Source organism: Mobula hypostoma, chromosome 20, assembly GCF_963921235.1.
Source record: "Mobula hypostoma chromosome 20, sMobHyp1.1, whole genome shotgun sequence".
NCBI lineage: Eukaryota > Metazoa > Chordata > Chondrichthyes > Myliobatiformes > Myliobatidae > Mobula > Mobula hypostoma.
In genome coordinates, this window is record NC_086116.1 from 57,339,146 (window position 1) to 57,361,045 (window position 21,900).

The 21,900-nt window shown below is 43.9% G+C and overlaps 1 protein-coding gene across 1 annotated transcript; it reads left to right on the plus strand.

The window, feature by feature from the left end:
- Window positions 1–3,417: 3,417 nt before the first annotated feature.
- On the plus strand, window positions 3,418–21,369 carry LOC134359254 (legumain-like). The gene is made up of 6 exons (XM_063072217.1): window positions 3,418–3,494; window positions 5,455–5,637; window positions 12,645–12,786; window positions 14,138–14,308; window positions 17,203–17,270; window positions 20,292–21,369. The coding sequence occupies exons 1-6, from the start codon at window positions 3,418–3,420 to the stop codon at window positions 20,335–20,337; spliced, it is 687 nt and encodes a 228-aa protein (XP_062928287.1). The 3' UTR covers window positions 20,338–21,369.
- Window positions 21,370–21,900: the final 531 nt, after the last annotated feature.

Genomic DNA, 21,900 nt, shown 5'->3' on the forward strand with positions numbered 1-21,900 from the left:
CTTGATTGGTCAGAGCATCAAAAGATGGTGAGAAGGCAATGTGTTTGGTTGAGTGGGATCTGAGTTCAGCCATGATGGAATGGTGGAGCAGACTCGATGGGCTGAATGGCCTAATTCTGCTCCTGTGTCCTATGGTCTTACCAATAATACCGAATTAAAAATATTGCTGCAGTTTTAGAAAGAATCAGAATCAGGTTCAATATCACCAGCATATGTCATGAAATTTGTCAGCTTAGTGGCAGCAGTACAATGCAATACTTAATATAGAAACAAATAAATCAATCAATTACGGTAAGTGTATAACGGTATGGTAAGTGTGTAATTTAACTATTTAATATACATACGTATATTAAATAGTTAAATTTAAAATAGCGCAAAAACAGCAATAATATATAGAAAAAAGTGAGGTAGTGTTCATGAGTTCAATGTCCATTTACGAATTGTATGGCAGAGAGGAAGAAGCTGTTCCTGAATCACTGGGTGTGTCCCTTCAGGCTTCTGTATCTCCTTCCTGCTGGTAACAATGAGAAGAGGACATGTTCTGTGTGATGGGGGTCCTTAATAATGGATGCCGCCTTTCTGAGGCACTGACCCCTGAAGATGTCTTTGAAACTACAAAGGCTAGTACCCAAGATGGAGCTGACTAATTTTACAACTTCCTGTAGCTTCTTTTGATCCTGCTGAAGTAGATTTCCCCCTGCCCCACCCCCATACCAGACAGAACAACCGTAGAAGTTTTCAAGTATTTTAGGTGCCTTGCCTTCCAAATAACTATATCAATATGTTGGACCCAGATTAGATCCTCAGAGATTTTGACACCCAGGAACTTGAAACTGCTCACTCTCTCCATTTCTGATCCCTCTATGAGGATTGGTTCGTATTCCCTCGACTTACCCTTTCTGAAGTCCAGTATCAGTTCTTTGGACTTACTGACATTGAGTGCCGGGTTGTTGCTGCAGCACCACTCAGCTAGCTGGTATATCTTGCTCCTGTATGCCCTCTCATCTCCATCTGAGAATCTGCCAACAATGGTCATGTCATCAACAAATTTATATATGGCATTTGAGCTGTGCCTAGCCACATAGTCATGGGTATAGAGACAGTAGAGCAGTTGGCTAAGCACCCACCACTGAGGTGTACCAGTGTTGTTCGTCAGCGAGGAGATGTTGTCACCAATCCACCCAGATTATGGTCTTCCAGTTAGTAAGTCAAGGATCCAATTGCAGTGGGAGGTACAGAGGCCCAGGTTCTGTGGATTTCGATCAGGACTGTTCGAATGATAGTGTTAAATTCTGACCCGTCATAGGTGTTTGCATTGTCCAGGTGATCTAAGGCCACATGAAGAGCCATTGAGATTGCATCTGCTGTAGACCTATTGTGGCGATAGGCAAATTGCAGTGGGTCCAGATCCTTGCTGAGGCAGGAGTTCAGTCTAGTCATGATCAACCTCTCAAAGCATTTCTTCACTGTAGATAATGAGTTTACTGGATGATAGTCATTAAGGCAGCTCACACTACTCTTCTTGGGCACTGGTATAATCGTTGCCTTTCGAAGCAGGTGAGAACTAACCACTGTAACAGTGAGAGATTGAAAATGTCTCTGAATACTCCCGCCAGTTGGTTGGCACAAGTTTTCAAAGCCTTACCAGGTTATGCATTGGGGCCTGATGCCTTGCAAGGGTTCACCCTCTGAAAAAAATAGCCTAACAACGACCTCTAAGACAGAGATCATAGGGTCACCAGGTGCAGCAGGGATCTTCACAGCTGTAGTTGTGTTCTCCCTTTCAAAGCAGGCATAGAAGACGTCGAGCTCATCTCGTAGAGAGGCATCACTGCTATTCATGCTATTGGGTTTCACTTTCTAGGAAGTGATGTCCTACAAACCCTGCCAGGGTTGATGTGTATCCAATGTCGCCTCCAGTCTCGCTCAGAGTTGTTTCTTAGCTCTTGAAATAGCTCTCCACAATTCATACCTGCTTTTCTTGCACAGACCTGGTTCACCAGACTTAAATGCCACAGATATAGCCCTCAGCACACGACGAACCTCCTGGTTCATCCGTGGCTTTTGGTTTGGGAACGTACAGCAGGTTTTCACAGGCACACATTCATCCACACAGTTTTTAATGAAATTGGTAGCTGCAGCATACTCACCCAGATTTGAAGATGAATCCCTGAATACAGTCCAGACCACCAATTCAAAGCGCTCCTGTGCTTCCCTTGTCCATACCTTCTTGGTCCTCACTACTGGTGCTGCAGTCTTTAGTCTCTGCCTGTACTCGGAGTAGAAGTACAGCCAGGTGATCAGACTTTCTAGTGTGGGCATGGAATATCACGGTAAGCACTCATGATCTTGGTGTAACTGTGGCCCAGTGTGTTGTTTCCTTTGGTGATTTGTTGATGGTAATAAATTAGTGACTTTTTCAACCTGGCCTGGTTAAAATCCCCCAAAATGATGGTAAAGGCATCAAGGTGTGCTGTTTTGTTCCTGTTGGTCACTTTGCTCAGATCATCTGGAGTCTGTTTGACATTGGCCTGAGGTGGAATGTACACCACTACCAAAATGATCGCAGAAATCTCCCACGAGATATTGCAAGTCTGTTGAACAGAATTGGGACAACATTGATACATTTATGCACCAAGAGGAGTTGATCATGAGACACGCCTACACCTCTGCTTTTTGAGAGATTCACCAGCCCTATCCTGATGGTGTAGTGAACCCATCAATCTGAAAGGCTGTCTACACCAGTAGATAGTGTCAGGTATGGAAGGGGTTAACCAGGATCCCGTAAAACAAAGGATCCTACTGTCTCTCTGATACAGCCCCCCAGCTCTGAGATCTTCAGTTTTATTTACCAGAGACTCTACATTTGCCAGCAAGATAAGACCATAAGACAAAGCAGCAGAAGTCAGCCATTCGGCCCATCGAGTCTGCTCCGCCATTTTATAAGATCGTTGGTATTGGGAATTGAAAATCTCATTTTCTTTTAATGCACCAGTGAACCCGAACAGGAGCCTCATTGCCAACAAGGCCTCTTTGCAAGGATAGTATGGCCACAGTCAGCACTATTTCTGTCAGTTTTCAGCAGCAATAGATTGTTCAACTGCATGAAGACATCTTTGTTAACTGTATAGACCTTGGATGCAGTTGTGGAGTCAGCAAAGATGCTGCCGGTGCCTTCCAGAATGTAACAACAGAAATAGTTGCAATGCATAGATGGTTCTCCAAAAATCAGATGCAAAGGAGATCTTCTCAGCAGTTAAAGGGGGAATGTGTTGTTACAGGCAAAGAGTGTTGCAATCACATACCTAACGAGTCTGAAGACATAATTGATTTGGCTGATTGTATCCATAAAGAAACAGCTACGATATGTCAATCTGATGGAAGGGATTCCTTTCACTGCATCCAGTTAAATCTAGGATGAGATTACAGGTGATAATATTTGCCCTGATACACCTTATCTTCATTTACAGTTTAACAGGGCTGCTCAAACTCAGGTAAGTGTACCAACTCATCAGGGCAATCCACCTGACAATGACGTAATTCCATAAATATCCTTTAACATTTTCATACCGGGTGATTTTTTGGTTATTTTATACTTAATTCAGGTACTGCATTTTCTTTCAGCTTCAGAATTTTAAGATGTAATGATTCTAAGTGTGTGACTTAGAATCAAAGGGGGAATATTAAATGTTGGTGTAGAATTGTTATTTTCCTTGTATATGCAGAGATATGCAGAGATTGAAGGAATTTTGAGTATGTGCAGGCAGAATGGATTAATTAGGTTTCATTAGCTTAAGTAGATCAGCACAATGTCACGGGCTGAAGGGCTTTGTTCCTGTAATATACTGTTCTATGTTCAACCTGCATCTCATCTCTTAGTTACACCCACTGCAGGAAAATATTCTTACTGTCTACCATATCTACTTACTCAGTTTTACATTTCTCTATCAGATTCCCCTTTCAGTCTATGCTTTCCCAGAGGAAACAAATCCAATCACGTATTATAACCAAACTTCTGTAAGCCAGGCAACATCCTGGTGAATTTCCTCTGCAGCCTCTCCAGGATAACCACACTTGCCCAATAATGAAGCAGTTCCAGTCAGACAATTCATTGGATTTTGAATTTTGTCCCCATTTCAAAAATAGTCTATAATTTTTATTCTTTCTATCAAAGTGCATGGTCGTACACTTACTGACACTATATACCACCTGCCACTTCGTTGTCCATTCTCCTAATCTATCCAAGTCTTTCTGCAGCCTCCTGCCCCTCCACCTATCTTTATATTGAGTGCAAATTTGGCCACAAAGTCATCAATTCCATCATTGAAATCATGAACATACAACATAAAAAGAAGTCCCAACATTGATCCCTGTGGATCACCAGTAGTTCAAGGCAGCCCCCTTTATTCCTACTCCTTGCATTCTGCCAATCAGCCAATGCTCTGTCCATGCCAGTATCATTCCTGTAATACCATGAGCCATAATACCATCTTTTTAAGCAGTCTCATATACAGCAGCTTGTCAAAGGCCTTCTCAAAATCCAAGTACACGCTGTCCACCGATTCTTCCTTGTCTATCCTGTTTGTTATTTCCTCAAAGAATTCTAAGATTTGTTAGGCAAGATTTTCCCTTAAACAAACCATGCTGACTTTTGCCTGTTTTATCATATGCCTCCAAGTACCCCAAAACCACATCCTTAACAATCAACTCCGACTTCTTCCCAGCCACTGAGATCAGACTAACTGGCCTATAGTTTTCTTTCTTCTGCCTCTCTCTCTTCTTGAAGAGTGGAATGTCATTTGCAATTGTCCTGTCTTCTGAACCATTCTGGAATCTAGTGAATCTTGAAAGATCATTACTAATGCTTCTGCAATCTCTTCAGCCACCTCTTTCAGAACTCTGGGGTGTACACCATCTGGTCCAGGTGACTTATCTACCTTCACACCTTTCAGTTTCTAGTTATGGTAACTTCACACATTGCATGCTCCCTGGCACTCAAACCTCCAGCATATTGCAAGTGTCTTCTCTTCCACAGTGTAGACTGATGCAAAAAGGAAAGAAGAGTGTAAGAACAGTTAAGTGAGAAACATTCTTTAGGGGCTTCCAAAGGTAAGTAAAAATGCCAAATATTAACTAAAATGGATGTGGAAATTCTCTGAAGGTCGGGTAGCATCATTAGAAAGTGAAACAGGGTTAATACTTCAGGTCTGAGACCTTCCCGTGAAAAGAGATAAATGATATAAGATCTAGGACATTATCTCTTACACTTTCCTCAGTTGTTGCCTGACTTGCCGAGCGTTTGCAGCGTTTTCGTTTATTACAAGGTAAAGACTCGTTTATAAATTCTATCGGAAGGAAAGTACATTATGTTGATCATGAAATTAAACGGGTGAATTAAATTTGGCTCCAAACATGGCTGTTGCCGATCGTACAATTATTCCCCGGAATTCCCAGCCGCGGCAGAACTGGAGCGTATTTACTGCTGGAGTCCCGTCGTCAGCTGTTGGAATCCTGGCCTTATGATGTCACCAGAAAGTCCCCTATCCAGCCTATTGGCGTGGTGCATTGTGGGTTGGAATGGAGGCTGCTCCCAGGAAGTGAGAAGTCGAAGCTGGCACGGAGCTTGTGGCACATCAGGTGAGCTTGTTCCCTTCTCTGCACCGCAATATGTAGCATTTCGTTTTTAAAACGATGGCAATAGATTACTTGGAAAGAAATAACATGGATGTAACAATGTAAAGTTAAATCGAGTTGAAACATGCTTTTCCCTGGAAAAAGGAATGATGAAGTGTGTGAATACAATAGCGGCAGCGTTAATGGATAGGGACAGTAGGGTGGGACTAACTGGAAAAACTACGGGGCATGGCGAACCATTCCGATCGCGCAGACAAAAGGGTCACGGATTAAATTTAACCTCTCCGGTTCATTTTGGAAAAGCCAGCTCATTAGCCGACAATCCTCCCGTTGAAAAGCGGCGGAAATGCTGCTGGGTTCCCTCCCGACTGCGCCTTCTGGCGGCCTTGTGATAGACGTGTCATTGTCACGAGAGTGTCACATCTGGGTGGTGGCGACCAGAATTCTCTACTTTCGTTTCGCCGACATACTGCGAATAGTCGAATTGATTTTTGCATTATACCCCCACACCCCGTTATCAAAATGGTTCTACGATGTCAGAACACATCGACCAACACGGACACCCCGCACCCTGCCTGCTACCAGCACGAAGTGCAGTCCCTTCGGCCCACAATTTCATGCCCACCCTTTAACCTACTCCAAGATAAATGTAACCCTCCCCTCTCACATAGCCCTAGATTTTTCTTTATTACACGTGTCCATCTAAGAATCTCTTAAAGTGTACCTAATGTAACTGCCTCTATCCCTGGCAATGCATTCCCCACACTCACGGCTCTCAGTATTAAACGAATCCTATCTCTGACATCCCCCTCCCCTTACTTTCCTCCATTAATCTTAAAAATATGCCCTCTTGTATTGGCCATCTCCATCCTGGGAAAAAATCTTTGGTTGCCCATTCTCTCTGCCTCTTGTCATCTCACACACCTCTATCGTCACCTCTCATCCTCCTTTGCCTCAAAGAGAAAAGCCCTTTTCAGCCTAGCTCCGCATCCTGTCACCTGTAACAGCCTTCGACACCATCCACAACCCCACCAACCTCGGTGTCCTCTAACAACCTACCAACCCACCCTTCTACTCCCTCATCTAAGTTATTTATAAAAAACCACAAGGAGCAGGGGTCCCAGAACAGATCGCTGCAGAACACCACTCTTCACTGACCTTCAGGTAGTATATGCTCCATCTATTACTACTCCTTGCTTCTGTGGGCAAGCCGGTTCTGAATTCCCGCAGCTAAGTTTCCTAGGGTCCTATGCCTCCTGACTTCCTGAATGAGTCTACCATGGGGAACCTTGTTGAATGCCTTACTAAAATCCATGCTCACCACATCCACCGCTCTACCTTCTTCAGTTTGCTTTGTCGCTTCCTAGAAAAAGCCAATCAGGCTCATGAGGCATGACCTGTCCTTACAAAACTGTGCTGACAATCCCTCATTAGTCTATGCTTCTCCAAATGCTCGAAAATCCTGTCTTTAAGAATCCGCTCCAATAGTTTGCCCACCACAGATGTAAGACTCATTGGTCTACAATTCCCAGCATTATTTCTATCACCTTTCTTGAACAAAGGAACAACCTTTGCGACCCTCCACAAAGACCATCACCAACGTTGTTGCAGTCTCTTCCCTCACTTCCCATAGTAAACCTGGAGTATATCCCATAATGCTCCAGTGTGTTTGATCCTGATGTTCTTATTAAATTTCCGACACTTCTACTGATTTTGATTCTCTTGACAAATAGTTTCACCTCTCTTATCAACCATGGTTCCTTCTGTTGGATCTCTTCAATTTTTGATCATTAGACCATAAGATGTAGGAGCAGAATTGGGCCATTTGGCCCATTGAGTTCTGCTCCACCATTCAATCATGGCTGATCCTTTTTTTTTCTCCTCCTCAACCCCAGTTTCCAGCCTTTTCTCCGTAACCTTTGATGCCATGTCCAATCAAGAACCTATCAATCTCTGCCTTAAATACACCCAACGAGCTGGCCTCCACAGCTGCACATGGCAACAAACTCCACAAATTCACCACCCTCTACTAAAGGAATTTCTCCACATCTCTGTTTTGAAAGGGTGCCCCTCTATCTTGAGGCCCTCTTGTCCTAGATTCTCCCACCATGGGAAAAATCCTTTCCACATCTTCTCTGTCTAGGCCTTTCAACATTTGGAAGATTTCAATGAGATCCCCCTCATCCTTCTGAATTCCAGCAAGTACAGACCCAGAGCCATCAAACGTTCTTCATGATAACCCTTTCATTCCTGGAAGCATCCTTGTGAAGCTCCTCTGAACCCTCTCCAATGCCAGCACACCTTTTCTAAAACTGTTCACAATACTCAAGGTGAGGCCTCACCAGTGCCTTATAAAGCCTCAACATCACATCCTTGCTCTTGTATCCTAGACCACTTGAAATGAATGCTAACATTGCATTTGCCTTCCTCACCACTGATTCAACCTGCAAGTTAACCTTTCGGATGTTCTGTACAAAGACTCCCAAGACCCTTTGCATCTCAAATTTTTTGATTTTCACCCTGTTTAGAAAATAGTCTGCACATTTATTTCTACTACCAGAGTGTATGACCTTGCATTAGAGTTCTTCTAAATAAAGAGCTGAGAAATGATGCTAAGGAGGGAATTAATGCTGAGGCATTTAAGACGAAGGAATAAAAGCAAGAAAAGAGAGTGCTTCTGAAAAATTTATCACTTTTATAGGTAAGATAAAGAAAATTCCTTAGTGATAAATTAATTAATAGGCTAGATAATTTAAACAATTACATCATGTGTGTAATGTGCTAATAATTGGCCAATGAAAAAATGAGAAAGATGATAAACCGTTAGTTTAGCTGCTATACTGCTTTCTGCCAATGAATGTGAAAAATACGAGTTGGTTTAAAAAATACAAATCTTATAAAAAGTATGAATAAATAAACAATAGTTTCCAACATTTCAGTTGACCATCCTTTCCCTGCCGACTGGAACAAACATATCCAGAACCTGATGCAAGAATTCCCAAAACAGCTTCCACATTTCCAGTGAGAACATTTGTTCCCAATTTATGGTCCCAAGTTCCTGCCTAATTCACCCTCCCCCAATTAAATACTCTGCTATTCTGTCTGCTGCTAACCCTGTCCAAGGCTATGCTAATGGTCAGAGAGCTGTGGTCACTCTGTCCAGAAGGCTCACCCACTGAGAGGTCAGTCGGCTGAGCAGGCTCATTGCTTGCTTCCCGGCACCACAGGCAATAGCTTTTGGCTTGCCTTTGACAATACTTTTCCCCATATCTCTTCTCGATTCTTGAAAAACCAATACGGCATGTACTGTATGGTGCAGAAAAAGACCCTTTGATCTACCGCATAAATGTCGATCATTCCATTCATCCTATTTGCTCTCATTAGGTCCGTTTCCTGTTGTGCCTTGCAAATTCAAACATTTGTCTAAATGTTTCTTAAACATAGTGATTATACCTGAGATTCAGATATTAACCACTCTGTGCAAAACAAGTTTCCCTCAAATCCCCTGTAAAACTCTTTCCTCTCAACTACACCTATGCTATCTTAATTTTGATACCCATATCATGGGAAAAAGATTCTTAATATCCACTCTATCTGTGCCTTTTTTAAAAAAAAATGTACATACCTCTCACAAATCAGCCCTCTGTGTCCTTTGCTCCAGGGAAACCCAGCCCAGCCCATCCACTTTGTCCCTGTATCCAAAGACTTCCAGTGAATCTCCTCTGTATTCTCCTTAACCCCACTCCATCATTTAATGGACAGAATACTTCATGTGAAGTCTAATCCGTGTCTTATTGTGTCTATATCCGTGTCTATACCCAATTTCCCTCGGGATCAATAAAGTATGTCTATCTATCTATCTATTGTTGCCATATACTGTAACATCCTGATTTTTTTATTGAAGGAATGACGCAATACAGAATATATAATGGATTACATTTTCCTCCATTTTGCTTTTATATCGTACCCCAAACAAACCTCCCCCCACCCACCCTCCCCGAACATATCATGGCAGCTAATATATTTACAACATAACAATTCACAAATACAAGTACAGACATTTCACAACCGTACCCCCACACTACTTCAATACGACAGCTCATACACATCTGCAACATGTCAGATGATCCAAAATACACTCATATTTACAATTCATCAACCACTCTGTGAGGTAAATTATAAGCATGTTAAATGGGAGGCAACTTCCCAAGTACAATCAAATGCCCTCAACTAGTAGGTAATTCCTTAAGACTCCCAAAATATGATAAGAAAGGTCCCCATTTCAAATAGAACTTTTTCACAGACCCCCTCAAAGTGAATTTAATCTTTTCTAATTTAAGAAAAAACATTACATCTTCTAACCAAGCAACAGCAGTTGGGGGAGATCCTGATTTTTATGTTCTGTCACCCAGCCTATGAAAACAAATGTCATATGCCTCTTTCATCACTCTATCCACCAGTGTTGCCACTTTCTGGGAACCATGGATGTGAACCTCAAGGCCTCTCTGTTCATCCACATTACTGTGTGACCTTCCATTCACCGTACATGTACTGGCCCTGCTTGATTGCCCAACCTTGCACTTTGCAAGATTAAATTTCATTGAGCAATGCTCTACTTGACTTTGCACTGAACAATATATCTCTGTAGCTTTGGGCAGCCTTTCTTGCTGTTTCTAACACTGTCAATTTTCATTTCATCTGCAGACTTCCTATTCACATTTCCTAAGTTCACGTCTGTAGGAGCCGCCCACATTATCCTGCGCTGTGCCTTTATTTTGGTAACTAGTCACGTGACTGGGGGCATGCTAAAAGCGAAGGGAATAAGTTACGTATTCATGCTTGTTTCTTGGCAGTTTGTAGTTTGGCACCGTGGAGGTCACATCTTCGCTGACCACTTAATGCCATTTAATATCGCTTCAAGATTATATGTTTGCTAATTGCTCATAAAGGAATCAAAGTAAGGAATTGGACTCTGCAGTATCATTCATTGAATCTGAGGGTGAGTCACACAAAGGTAACAGCTGCATCTGAGATCGCCGGCTGGTGGCAATTGTTTTGATTTTAGATCAATCTTGCCACAACAACAGCCGTGGATCCCAGGAGGTCATGGGTTTGTGCCTCTGGTGGACTGTGTCGTCGCAGAGGTCGCCAGAGTGAAGTTGTAAACAACATCAAACTGCCTTAGGAACTCCAGCTCCGGATTTCTTCCTCAGGGTTTACTCCCGAAGCCTTTCCCATGTTTATGGTCGCAAGGCAGCGAAGGTTTAAAATCAGAGTTTTCCTTTTCCTACAACATCTAGGTTGTCAATATATATCATAGACAGCAAGGGTCCCTGTTGTACACCACTGATCACATTTCCCATCAGCAAAGCATCTTCCCGCCACCACCTGCTTTCTAATTTTGAATGGAATTCATTAACTCACCTTGGATCCAATGTACTTAACCTTCTGGTCCAGCTTACCACCCCAGACCATGTCTATACGGATTTTAAAAAGGCAGTTGACAATGTCTATCAATCTGCTTAGCTGTCTCCTCAAAACACTCAATCAGCTCAAGGTGACAGGATTTTCCATTCTGACTCTTGCTGATCTACCCTTGCTCGTACAAATGTACATAAATCCTGCTCCTCATAACTTTCTGCTACAAGTTCCTCACCGCTCACTCACCTCACCTATCCCTGCTGCTCTTCTAATCCCCCAGTGTGTGGCATCTCAACTGTGGTTAACAAAGATTCAGAGATCTCAATCAGGATCCCAGCTACCTCCTTCCTTGCTGCTTATGGCATCTGGTGCTGAAGAGCAAGAAAATAAAAGCTGCATTTCACTGTGTATTTTGATGTACACGTGATTATAAATAATCCAAATCTGAACGGTGCCTTGGTCCCCACGTTAAAACATCGCTTTGCTTCACAAGGTGCTACAGTAACTGTAAAGTACTTGGGCTGGTCCTGAGGTCAAGAAAGCCTAAACAGGAAAACGAACCACAATGGCCCCTCGGCTATTAGTTATATTCCTTATCCGATCGTGTGTTGTGTTGTCTCCTGATAGTGAGGCCTCCAACTCCCTACCCCCAACTGTGGCCCACTGCTGCCCAGACAGCACTGCAGAAGAGAGCAGCAAACGTCACCCAGAGCCCCCATGACCCAGGCCCAGTTCCGGCTTGCTACCAGCATCAGGCAGGAGGTACAGGAGCCGAACGTCCCACAGCACCAGGTTCAGGAACGGTTATTACCCTTCAAGCGTCAGGCACCTGAACCAGCGTGGATAACCTCACCCAGCTCAGCTCTGAACTGACTCCACAACCTACGGACTCACTTTCAGGGGGTCTACAACTCATGTTCTCAGTAATATTTATTCACTTACTCTTAATTTACACAATTTATCTCCTTTTGTGCATTGGTTATTTGCCAGTCTTTGAGTGTAGTTTTTCATCGTTTCTATTGTACTTCTCTGTTCTACTGTGAATGCCTGCAAGAAAATGAATCTGAAGTTGACACAGAAACATAGAAACCCTAAAGCACAATACAGGCCCTTCGGCCCACAATGCTGTGCCGAACATCTCCCTACCTGAGAACTACCTAGGCTCTACCCATAGCCCTCTATTTTTCTAAGCTTCATGTCGCCATCCAGGAGTCTCTTAAAAGACCCTATCATTTCCGCCTCCACACACTCGCCACTCTCTGCGTAAAAAAACGTACCCCTGACATCTCCTCTTTACCTACTTCCCAGCACCTTAAAACTATGCCCTTTCGTACTAGCCATTTCAGCCCTGGGGAAAAGCCTCTGACTATCCACACGATCAATGCCTCTCATCATCTTATACACCTCTATCAGGTCACCTCTCATCCTCCGTCGCTTCAAGGAGAAAAGGCCGAGTTCACTCAACCTATTCTCATAAATGTGCCTTGCTGATAATTTTACTTTGACTTTCTGTGCGTCTCGCTTGGAGTAGGAGAGCTTTGTGTCATAGTTCAAAGGGCAAACTTTTCTTGTTTTGGCACCTGCTGCAGGCAGAACCAGTGTCAGATGGCAGGAATGGAAGCTGTGCCACAGTGCGATGTACCCATTGTCATCCTTCAGAACAGGATCAAAGCTGCGACAGATCTGGAGCAGAAGGAAAAGCTGCAGAAAGACCTGGACCATCTCCTCAAGGTAACAGGGCGGGCTTGTTTCCCCCACTCTGGCTCACACAAGAGACTTCCTCACTTATCAGGAACTGGCAAGGATACAGCAGGTGATCGCAGTTAGTGTGGTACAGACAGGTTTACTGCAATACAGGTGATCACAGTGAGTGTGGTACAGACAGGTTTACTACAATACAGGTGATCACAGTGAGTGTGGTACAGACAGATTTACTACAGTACAGGTGATCACAGTTAGTGTGGTACAGACAGGTTTACTACAGTACAGGTGATCACAGTGAGTGTGGTACAGACAGGTTTAGTACAATACAGGTGATCACAGTGAGTGTGGTACAGACAGGTTTACTGCAGTACAGGTGATCACAGTGAGTGTGGTACAGACAGGTTTACTGCAGTACAGGTGATCACAGTGAGTGTGGTACAGACAGGTTTACTGCAGTACAGGTGATCGCAGTTAGTGTGGTACAGACAGGTTTACTACAATACAGGTGATCACAGTGAGTGTGGTACAGACAGATTTACTACAGTACAGGTGATCACAGTTAGTGTGGTACAGACAGGTTTAGTACAATACAGGTGATCACAGTGAGTGTGGTACAGACAGGTTTACTACAGTACAGGTGATCACAGTGAGTGTGGTACAGACAGGTTTACTACAGTACAGGTGATCACAGTGAGTGTGGTACAGACAGGTTTACTGCAGTGCAGGGTGACTCTGCTGTCAAATGGGGCACCTGCTCCCAGGACGACTTCATGGTTTTTGGGAAAACCAGTTTCAAGTTGCAGGGTTTCAGAATCTCACTGGGATCGATCCTGAGCTCAACACGTTAATGCGATCATAAAGTGGTTCTACTTCATGAGGTGCTTGAGGAGATTTGCTCTGTTGCCAAAGACTGTAGCAAGTGTCTGTAATATACCATGGACAGCACTCGTACTCCTTGCATCCCTGCCTGATCGGGAGGCTCCAGTGCACAAGATCAAAAGATGCAGAATGCTGTCGTCTCAGCCAGCATAGGCCTTACCACTATCGAGGATAAATTCAAAGGCAGTGAGGATCCTCATCATCCAAGTGGATCACATACCCTCTTCTCATTGCTACCATCAGGGAGGAGATACAGGGACCTGAAGACACACACTCAATGCTTTAGGGACCGTGTGTTTCCTTCTCCCATCAGATTTTAGAAAACTACCTCACTGTTCCTATTTTGCGCTTTATAATATTTTTTGCCCTGCAATATTCTGCTGCCACAAAACAATATTGTATGGCATACGTCAGTGATACTGAACCTGGTTCTGAGTGGGAGAATCATCATTCCTTCCCAGGTGTTCGGGGAGTGACTAACAGATGTGTGGTGTTGCAGGTGAGAGAGCAGATCGTACAGGCTGTGCAGCAGATTGTGATTATGGCCACCGACTCCCCCGAGCAGGCTGACCGTGTGCTCACCACCAAGTTACACCTGACGGAGCGGGAGAACTACCGCGCTGCGGTGGAGTATTTCCGAACGCACTGCTTCGACTGGCACAAGCCGGAGGTTTGTCATCAGTATACTTGTACAGAGCAGGGAAAGATCCCAGGGCCTGTCGGGCTGTAACCATCAATGCAGGGCCCAGAGCAGCAGGTCAGAGGTTGGGTCATAGAATTGGTGGGGAGAGTGGCAGAGGTGTCCAGGAGTGAACAGAATTCAAAGTAAATGTAATATTTAAGTATGTATAATTCACCATTTACTATCTTGAGATTCACTTTCTTAAGACCATAAGACCAATAGACATGGGAACAGAATTAGGCCACTTGGCCCATTCAGTCTGCTCCACCATTCCATCATGGCTGATTTAGAACATAGAATAGTACTGCACAGTACTGGCCCTTCGGCCCACAGTGTTGTGCTGACCCTCAAACCTTGCCTCCCATATAAGCCCCCACCTTAGATTCCTCCATATACCTGTCTAGTAGTCTTTTAAACTTCACTAGTGTATCTGCCTCCACCACTGACTCAGGCAGTGCATTCCACGCACCAACCACTCTCTGAGTAAAAAACCTTCCTTTAATATCCCCCTTGAACTTCCCACCCCTTACTTTAAAGCCATGTCCCTTTGTATTGAGTAGTGGTGCCCTGGGGAAGAGGCGCTGGCTATCCATGCTATCTATTCCTCTTATTATCTTGTACACCTCTATCATGTCTCCTCTCATCCTCCTTCTCTCCAAAGAGTAAAGCCCTAGCTCCCTCTCTATCCCTCTCAACCCCATTCTTCTGCCTTCTCCCCATAACCTTTGATGCCCTTCCTAATCAAGAATCTATCAACCTCCACTTTAAATATACTCAATGACGGCCTTCACAGCTGCCTGTGCCAATGAATTCCACAGTTTCAAAGGTACATTTAATGTCAGAGAAATGTATACAATATACATCCCGAAATGCTTTTTCTTTGCAACTGTCCAGAGGAGTGCCCCAAAGAATGAATGACAGTTAAATGTTAGAACCCCCAAAGTCCCCCCCCCCAGCTCCCCTCCCTCCCGTACATGAGCGGCAGCAAGCAACAATCCCCCCTCCCCTCACCAGCAAAAAAAACATCGGCACTCGCCACTGAGCACTCAAGTGCGAGCAAAGCAACAGCAAAGACACAGACTTGCAGTTACCCCGAAGACTACTCGTTCACCCAGTATTCAACATTCCACAGGCTCTCTCTCTCATTAACAAGGGAGAAAGGGGTGTCTCCATTTCCCCAGCGAGTGGGGAGGCATAACAAACAACTCGCTGGTTTACGATGTTAAAAGTCTGTTGTGTGACTTTTTCCGAGCTCTGTGCCCAAAGATCTCGGGTCTCTGGGCACACAGCCTTAGATCTTCTGACTCCCACGATACACCGATCTCCTGCCCAGACACCAACCTCCGATCTCCCCACCCCATCTCCAGAGCCACGAAACCTCGGCCCTCCAAAGGCAAGCTGAGCTCTTAGGCTGAGCCCTTGCCGAATAACGGCCAGTCGTGAAACCCTGAGAGTGGGTCCCATTCCCGCAAAGAACCGTAGTCAGCGTGTAACTGCAGGTCAGGGTCTTCACCGCCCTGTAGCGAAAGAAATTCCTCCTCATCTCTGTGTAAAAGATGTCATTCCATTCTGAGTCTGGCTGTCTGGTCCTAGACTCCCCGCTATAGGACCACTCTATGTCCACTCTATCTTGGGCTTTCAATATTTAATAGGTTTCATGGCATCCGCCCTAATTCTTCTAAACTCCAGTGAGTACAGACCCAGGGCCATCAAGCGCTTCTCGTATGTTAACCCTTTCATTTCTCATGAACCTCCTCTGGACCATCTCCAATGCCTGCACATCCTTCCTTAGATAAGGTGGCATTCTTTGATATCTGTTCACAATACTTCAAGGGTGGTTTGACTAATGCCTTAGAAAGCCTCAGCATCACATTGTGATGAGATCACCACAACCACCTTGAGATTCATTTTCCTGCAGATGTTTACAGCAAAATAAAGAAATACAGTAGAATTTATGAAAAAACTGTACATAAAGACTGACAAACATCAAATGTGTAAAAGAAAACAAATTGTTCAAATAAAAATAATACTGTGAATTTGAGTTGTAGAGTCCTTGAAAGTGTGCAGGTTGTGGAATTAGATTAGAGCTGAGGTGAGTGATGTTGTCTACACAGGGTGCAGTGGACATCGAGGATGTACATTGTTATGTGTGTGATATTAGAGACAGCAGTACAATGGGAAAGCAACTTCAGCATTCAAAAAGCTGGAGGAACTCAACAAGTCAGGCAGCATCTGTGGAAAAGAGTAAACGGTCAAAGTTTTGGGTCAAGACCCTTCATCAGGACTAGAAAAAAGCTGAGAAGTCAGAGTAAGGAGGTGGGGGGAGGGGAGGAAAAAGTACAAGGTGGTGGGTGATAGGTGAAACGGGGTGAGGGGTGAAGCTGGGAAGTTCATTGGTGAAAGAGATAAAGGGCTGGAGGATGGGGAGTCTGATAGGAGAGGGTAGAAGAGCACGGAAGGGGAGGAGCGCTAGAGGGAGGTGATGGGCAGTTTCCAGCATCTGCTGATTTTCTTGTGTTCGAACTTCTGCATTCAGAAGTCGTGGTGTAGAGAGCATCAACACTTAGTCTGAAAGATGAAAGGTTAAACTGAACGTTGTGATGGAAGACAAACTGAGTCAACAGCAATCAAAATAAACCAAATCAGAAAATGTACAGTGGGCGCAGAGCTTTGGGGAAGAGAAGGACTGGTATCTCGGTACCGCCTGTTAATGTTCCAGCTTTATTGTATGAGGAATTGGCGAGTCGGAGTGATAGGGACAACAGTTCCAGATGGAAGTCGGGAGTTTTGGAGCTTGTTGTTGCTGGAAGTGGTGTAGAAGGGAGAATCTCTCTGCATAACTGTGCACTGTGAATAATTGTTCTTCTGTGCTTTTGTTACAGTATGAATATGCTCTCCACCAACTGGAGCCTTTCGCCAATTTATGCACGGAGCAGGTCCCACTGACACGGTACAGTAATACCCAACTCTTCCTCCCTACCTAAGCAATCGCAGCAAACACCACCAGAGGTTTAACTGTAATCGCAGCAGGTTGTTCATCCCTTTAACCAGGACCCCTGACTGAAGAATAGCCAAGTAGGAAGAGTTAGTTACAATCAAATATTTGATGAAAGGCTCTGATTGATATTCAGGAAAAATGTAATGTAAAAACAAGAAAACCTGCAGTCAGGGAACCAATCTGAAAAATGAGGAATCTCAGTAGGAAAACCCAAAATGTACCTGGCACTTGAAATAAATTGAATGGGGTAGAAGATAAAAGAATGTTTGCATGTGTGTGAACAACTTCATTAAAACAGCACTCTTAATCAGCAGAACAATTAAATATTAATGCAGGAAGGCATTTTTTCTAGGGGTGTAGGAGAAGTGAATTATGTTGAACATGTAGGACACCTAAGCACTGGAATCAAGGATAAACTCTATTCGCCATATACATTTACACATATTAGGAATTTGTTGTGATGTTTGCATGACTTGTAACAAAAGCAACATTCAACTATTAGTATAAAGAGTAGTGATCAGCTGACTTGGCTGTCCCTCTCCTACCTGTATACAGACAGAGGCCAAAGAGCAAGGATCTAGAGATGAGGGCAACAAAGAGGTGGTCATGGGAGGCAGAGGAGTGGCTTCGGGATTGCTTCGAGTTGGTGGATTGGGCCACGTTCAAGGAATCACGGTGGATCTGAATGATTGTCATGGACTTTATTAAACCGGTTGTAGACAAACATGTCCCCACAGAGTTGTTCAGAGTCTTTCCCCAACCAGAAGTCCTGAGATTCGCAATCTCCTGATAACCAGATCAGAGACTTTCAAGTCCGGTGACCAAGAATGGTACAAGAGGTCCAGGTACGATCTCGGTTGCAAAGTGGCAATTCGGACTAAACTTGAATCAAAGAAGGATGCTTGACAGTTGTGCCAAGACTTGAATGCTCATCAGCTCTTAGAATGTGAAATCAAGTGACTTAGGAGACAAGGCTTCGCTTCCACATGAGCTCAGTGACTTCTATCCTCATTTTGACCATCAAAATCTGGAGGAACTATCACAAACTCCCACAGCCCCCGATGATCTTGTGATTTAAGTCTCTGAGGCCGACATGCCTTTAGGAGGGTGAACCCACAAAAGCATCTGGCCCAGACAGAGTACCTGGCCAAATACTAAAGACCTGTGCTGGACTGTTCACTGAGATCTTTAACCTCTCACCCTGGTAGTCTGAGGGGCCCTCCTACTTCAAGCAGATTCCATTTATACCAGTGTCCAAGAAGACCATGATGTCCTGCCTCAATGATTGTCATCCAGTAGCGCTTATTTCCACTGTGATGAAGTGTTTTGAGAGGTTGGTGACGAAACATATCAGCTCCTGTCTGAGCAGCAACTTGAATCCATTCCAGTTCACCTACCAAAGCAATAGGTCCACAGCAGATACCATCTCATTGGCTCCTCACCCAACCCTGGAACATCTGGACAGCAAAGATGCATCTAGATGCTCTTTGTCGAGCAGCTTAGCACTCAATACAATCATCCCCTCAAAGCTAATCAATAAGCTTTAAGACCTTGGCCTCAAAACCACCTTGTACAATTGGATCCTCGATTTCCTCACTCAAAGACCCCAGACAGTTCAGATTGGCAACAGCATCTCCTCCACAATCTCCATCTGCACAGGTACACCACTAGGCTCTGTGCTTAGCCCCTCCTCTACTCCCTTTACACTTAATTCTATGTGGCTAATCACAGCTCCCATGCCAGATTCAAGTTTGCTGTCATAGGCTGAATCAAAGATGGTGATGAATCAGCAAACAGGAAGGAGACTGGAAGTCTGGCTGAGTGGCGCCACAACAACCTCTTACGCAACATCAGCAAGGCTAAGGAGCTGATTATTGACTTCAGGAGGAAGAAACCAGAGTCCGTGAGCCAGTCCTCATCAGAGGATCAGAAGCGGAGAGGGTCAGCAATTTTAGATTTCTTGATGCTATTATTTCAGAGGAATGTCCTGGGCACAGCAGACTTCTATAGAGGTGTGGTGGAGAGTATATTGACTGGCTGCATCACCGCCTGGTATGGAAACACCAATGCCCTTGAACGGAAAATCCTACAAAAAGTGGTGGATACAGCCCATTCCTTCACAGCTAAAGCCCTCTCCACCACTGAGCACATCTACACAAAATGTTGTCTCGGGAAAGCAGCATCCATCATCAGGGACCCCCACCACCCGGGTCATACTCTGTTCTCATTGATACAGGAACCCCAGGACTCAAGCACCAGGTTGAGGTACAGGTATCAGGCTCTGGAGCTGAAGGATAACTTCACTTGCCCCATTGTTGAAATGTTCCCACAAGCTATGGACTTACTGTCAACGGCTGTTCATCTCATGCTGTTCATATTTATAGTTTATTATTATTATTTTTTATTTCTATTTGCACAGTTTGTTGTCTTTTGCACACTGAATGCTCAAGTTGGTGCGATCTTTCATTGATCCTATTATGGCTATTAATCTTTTATGGATTTATTGAGTATGCCCACAGGAAAATGAACCTCAGAGCTGTATATGGTGACAGTCATGTATTTTAATAATAAATTTACGTTGAACTTTGAATTATGTAAAAATATATTTAGAGGTTAACATGTGGATATGGAATAAAATGCACATACATACTAGCATGTACTTATGCTGGTAATGCAGAATGTGCAATTCTGGGGAAAGTGTATAGGATTGCTACTTGAACCATGATTTGGGACAGATCAGAGTATTTTCCTTTGGAATAGGGAAGACTTGAAAGAACATTGGCATTGACATCTTGAATCAAAATGTTTTTCTTTAACTTTTGTCTTGGAAGGAAATTGTCTAATTTATAGTTAACCTCTGTCTCTAAATTTTCTTGAGTGGTGTATATTGTATTTCTTTTATCCAAGTTTTTTTACTGTGCAATCCTTCTGTCCGTGGCCTGCATTGAAATAACTCTTTTTATGTTTAAACAGGATTAAGGAAGCAATTGACCAAGTGAGTGAGGAGCTGAAGAAATGAGGGATTGAAAGTCCTTGTCCTTGGTACAGGAGAGAGAGAAGGACCTTTGGCTTGCTGAGAAATAACTGCCCAATTTCCTTCCGACATTAACCTTACTTTGTTTTATTCTTCCCTCATTCTCATTTGCTCTCTGTACCAGATTCTACCACTGGAAATTTATAATGTCTAATTGACCTACCAACCCACACGTCTTTGGAATGAGAGAGGAGATGAAAATACCCAAAGGAAACTCGCACAGTCACAGGGAAAATGTGCAGACGCCACAAAAGCAGCAACTGAGAACAGGATGCTTCTGGTTCAAGTTCAAGTTTAATTATCATTCAGCCATACATGAATACAGCCAAGTGAAACAGCGTACTCCAGGGCCACAGTGTAAACCCCTGTACCAGACAATCTCAGCACAAGGCACATATAGAATGTATAAGATAGCAGTAAACATACAGTCACAAACAGAAAAAAGCTCCAAGTTCCTGAGTCCTTGAATGTTGCAGCAGTCTGCAGTCAAGCGCAAACAACTTGTCTTCTGCCAAGCAAACACTGGAGGGCAGCACTGATACAACGCTTTTGGATGGCTGCCTACCAGTAACACCACTGTCCAAGGCCGAGTCCTCGCACTATGAATGAGACCATCCAGCTCTCCCACCGTCCGCACAGCGCGTACAAGGCAGCAGTAAACCACAGTCACTCAAAAAAGGACACAGACCAAGTCCCTGAGTTCAGGAACACTGCAGCAGTCTGCAGGCGAACACAACACAGCCTGTCCTCCACCGAGCAAACACTGAGGGCAACTGTAATGCCTCCGGCACTGACTCTGACGTCCCACTAGCATGTTACTGGTACACAAAATCTTTTGGTCCACCTCTTGTTTAAGGTCATGGATGCAAACATTCCTGATAGTGTCTATATTTCAGAAGTAATTGGCTGGGAAGGTCTCTGCGTTAATACCCAAGATATGATTGGTGTTAAATAAATGTAAACTTCATATTTCTTATTGCTTTAATTTTAGATAAATGGAATGATTAAGTCATTTGATTAAGGTTTTTATTTGTTCGCTGTGTTAGATTCTGATGACATTATCATTTCAAAACTTAAGATGTTCCAATACTGAGCACTACTACTTTTATTATAGAAGAGACAGTAAAGAAGTGAGATTGAGGCCTGTTTATCCATGAGTAGGGTCACTTGTTGCATACTTGCTTCTAAGTCAGAAGGTTGACGGTTCAAGTCTTACGTATATATTATATGGTTACATACGTTATAGAAACATAGAAAATAGGTGCAGGAGTAGGCCATTCGGCCCTTCGAGCCTGCACTGCCATTTATTATGATCATGGCTGATCATCCAACTCAGAACCCCGCCCCAGCCTCCCCTCCATACCCCCTGACCCCCGTAGCCACAAGGGCCATATCTAACTCCCTCTTAAACATAGCCAATGAACTGGCCTCAACAGTTTGCTGTGGCAGAGAATTCCACAGATTCACCACTCTCTGTGTGAAGAAGTTTTTCCTAATCTCAGTCCTAAAAGGCTTCCCCTCTATCCTCAAATTGTGACCCCTCGTTCT

Coding starts and splice junctions, on each gene's coding strand:
- LOC134359254 (XM_063072217.1), top strand. CDS start 3,418: ATGAGATTACAGGTGATAATATTTGCCCTGATACACCTTATCTTCATT. Junction 5,638..12,644: donor CGGAGCTTGTGGCACATCAG/GTGAGCTTGTTC, acceptor CACCTGCTGCAG/GCAGAACCAGTGTCAGATGG. Junction 12,787..14,137: donor ACCTGGACCATCTCCTCAAG/GTAACAGGGCGG, acceptor GTGGTGTTGCAG/GTGAGAGAGCAGATCGTACA.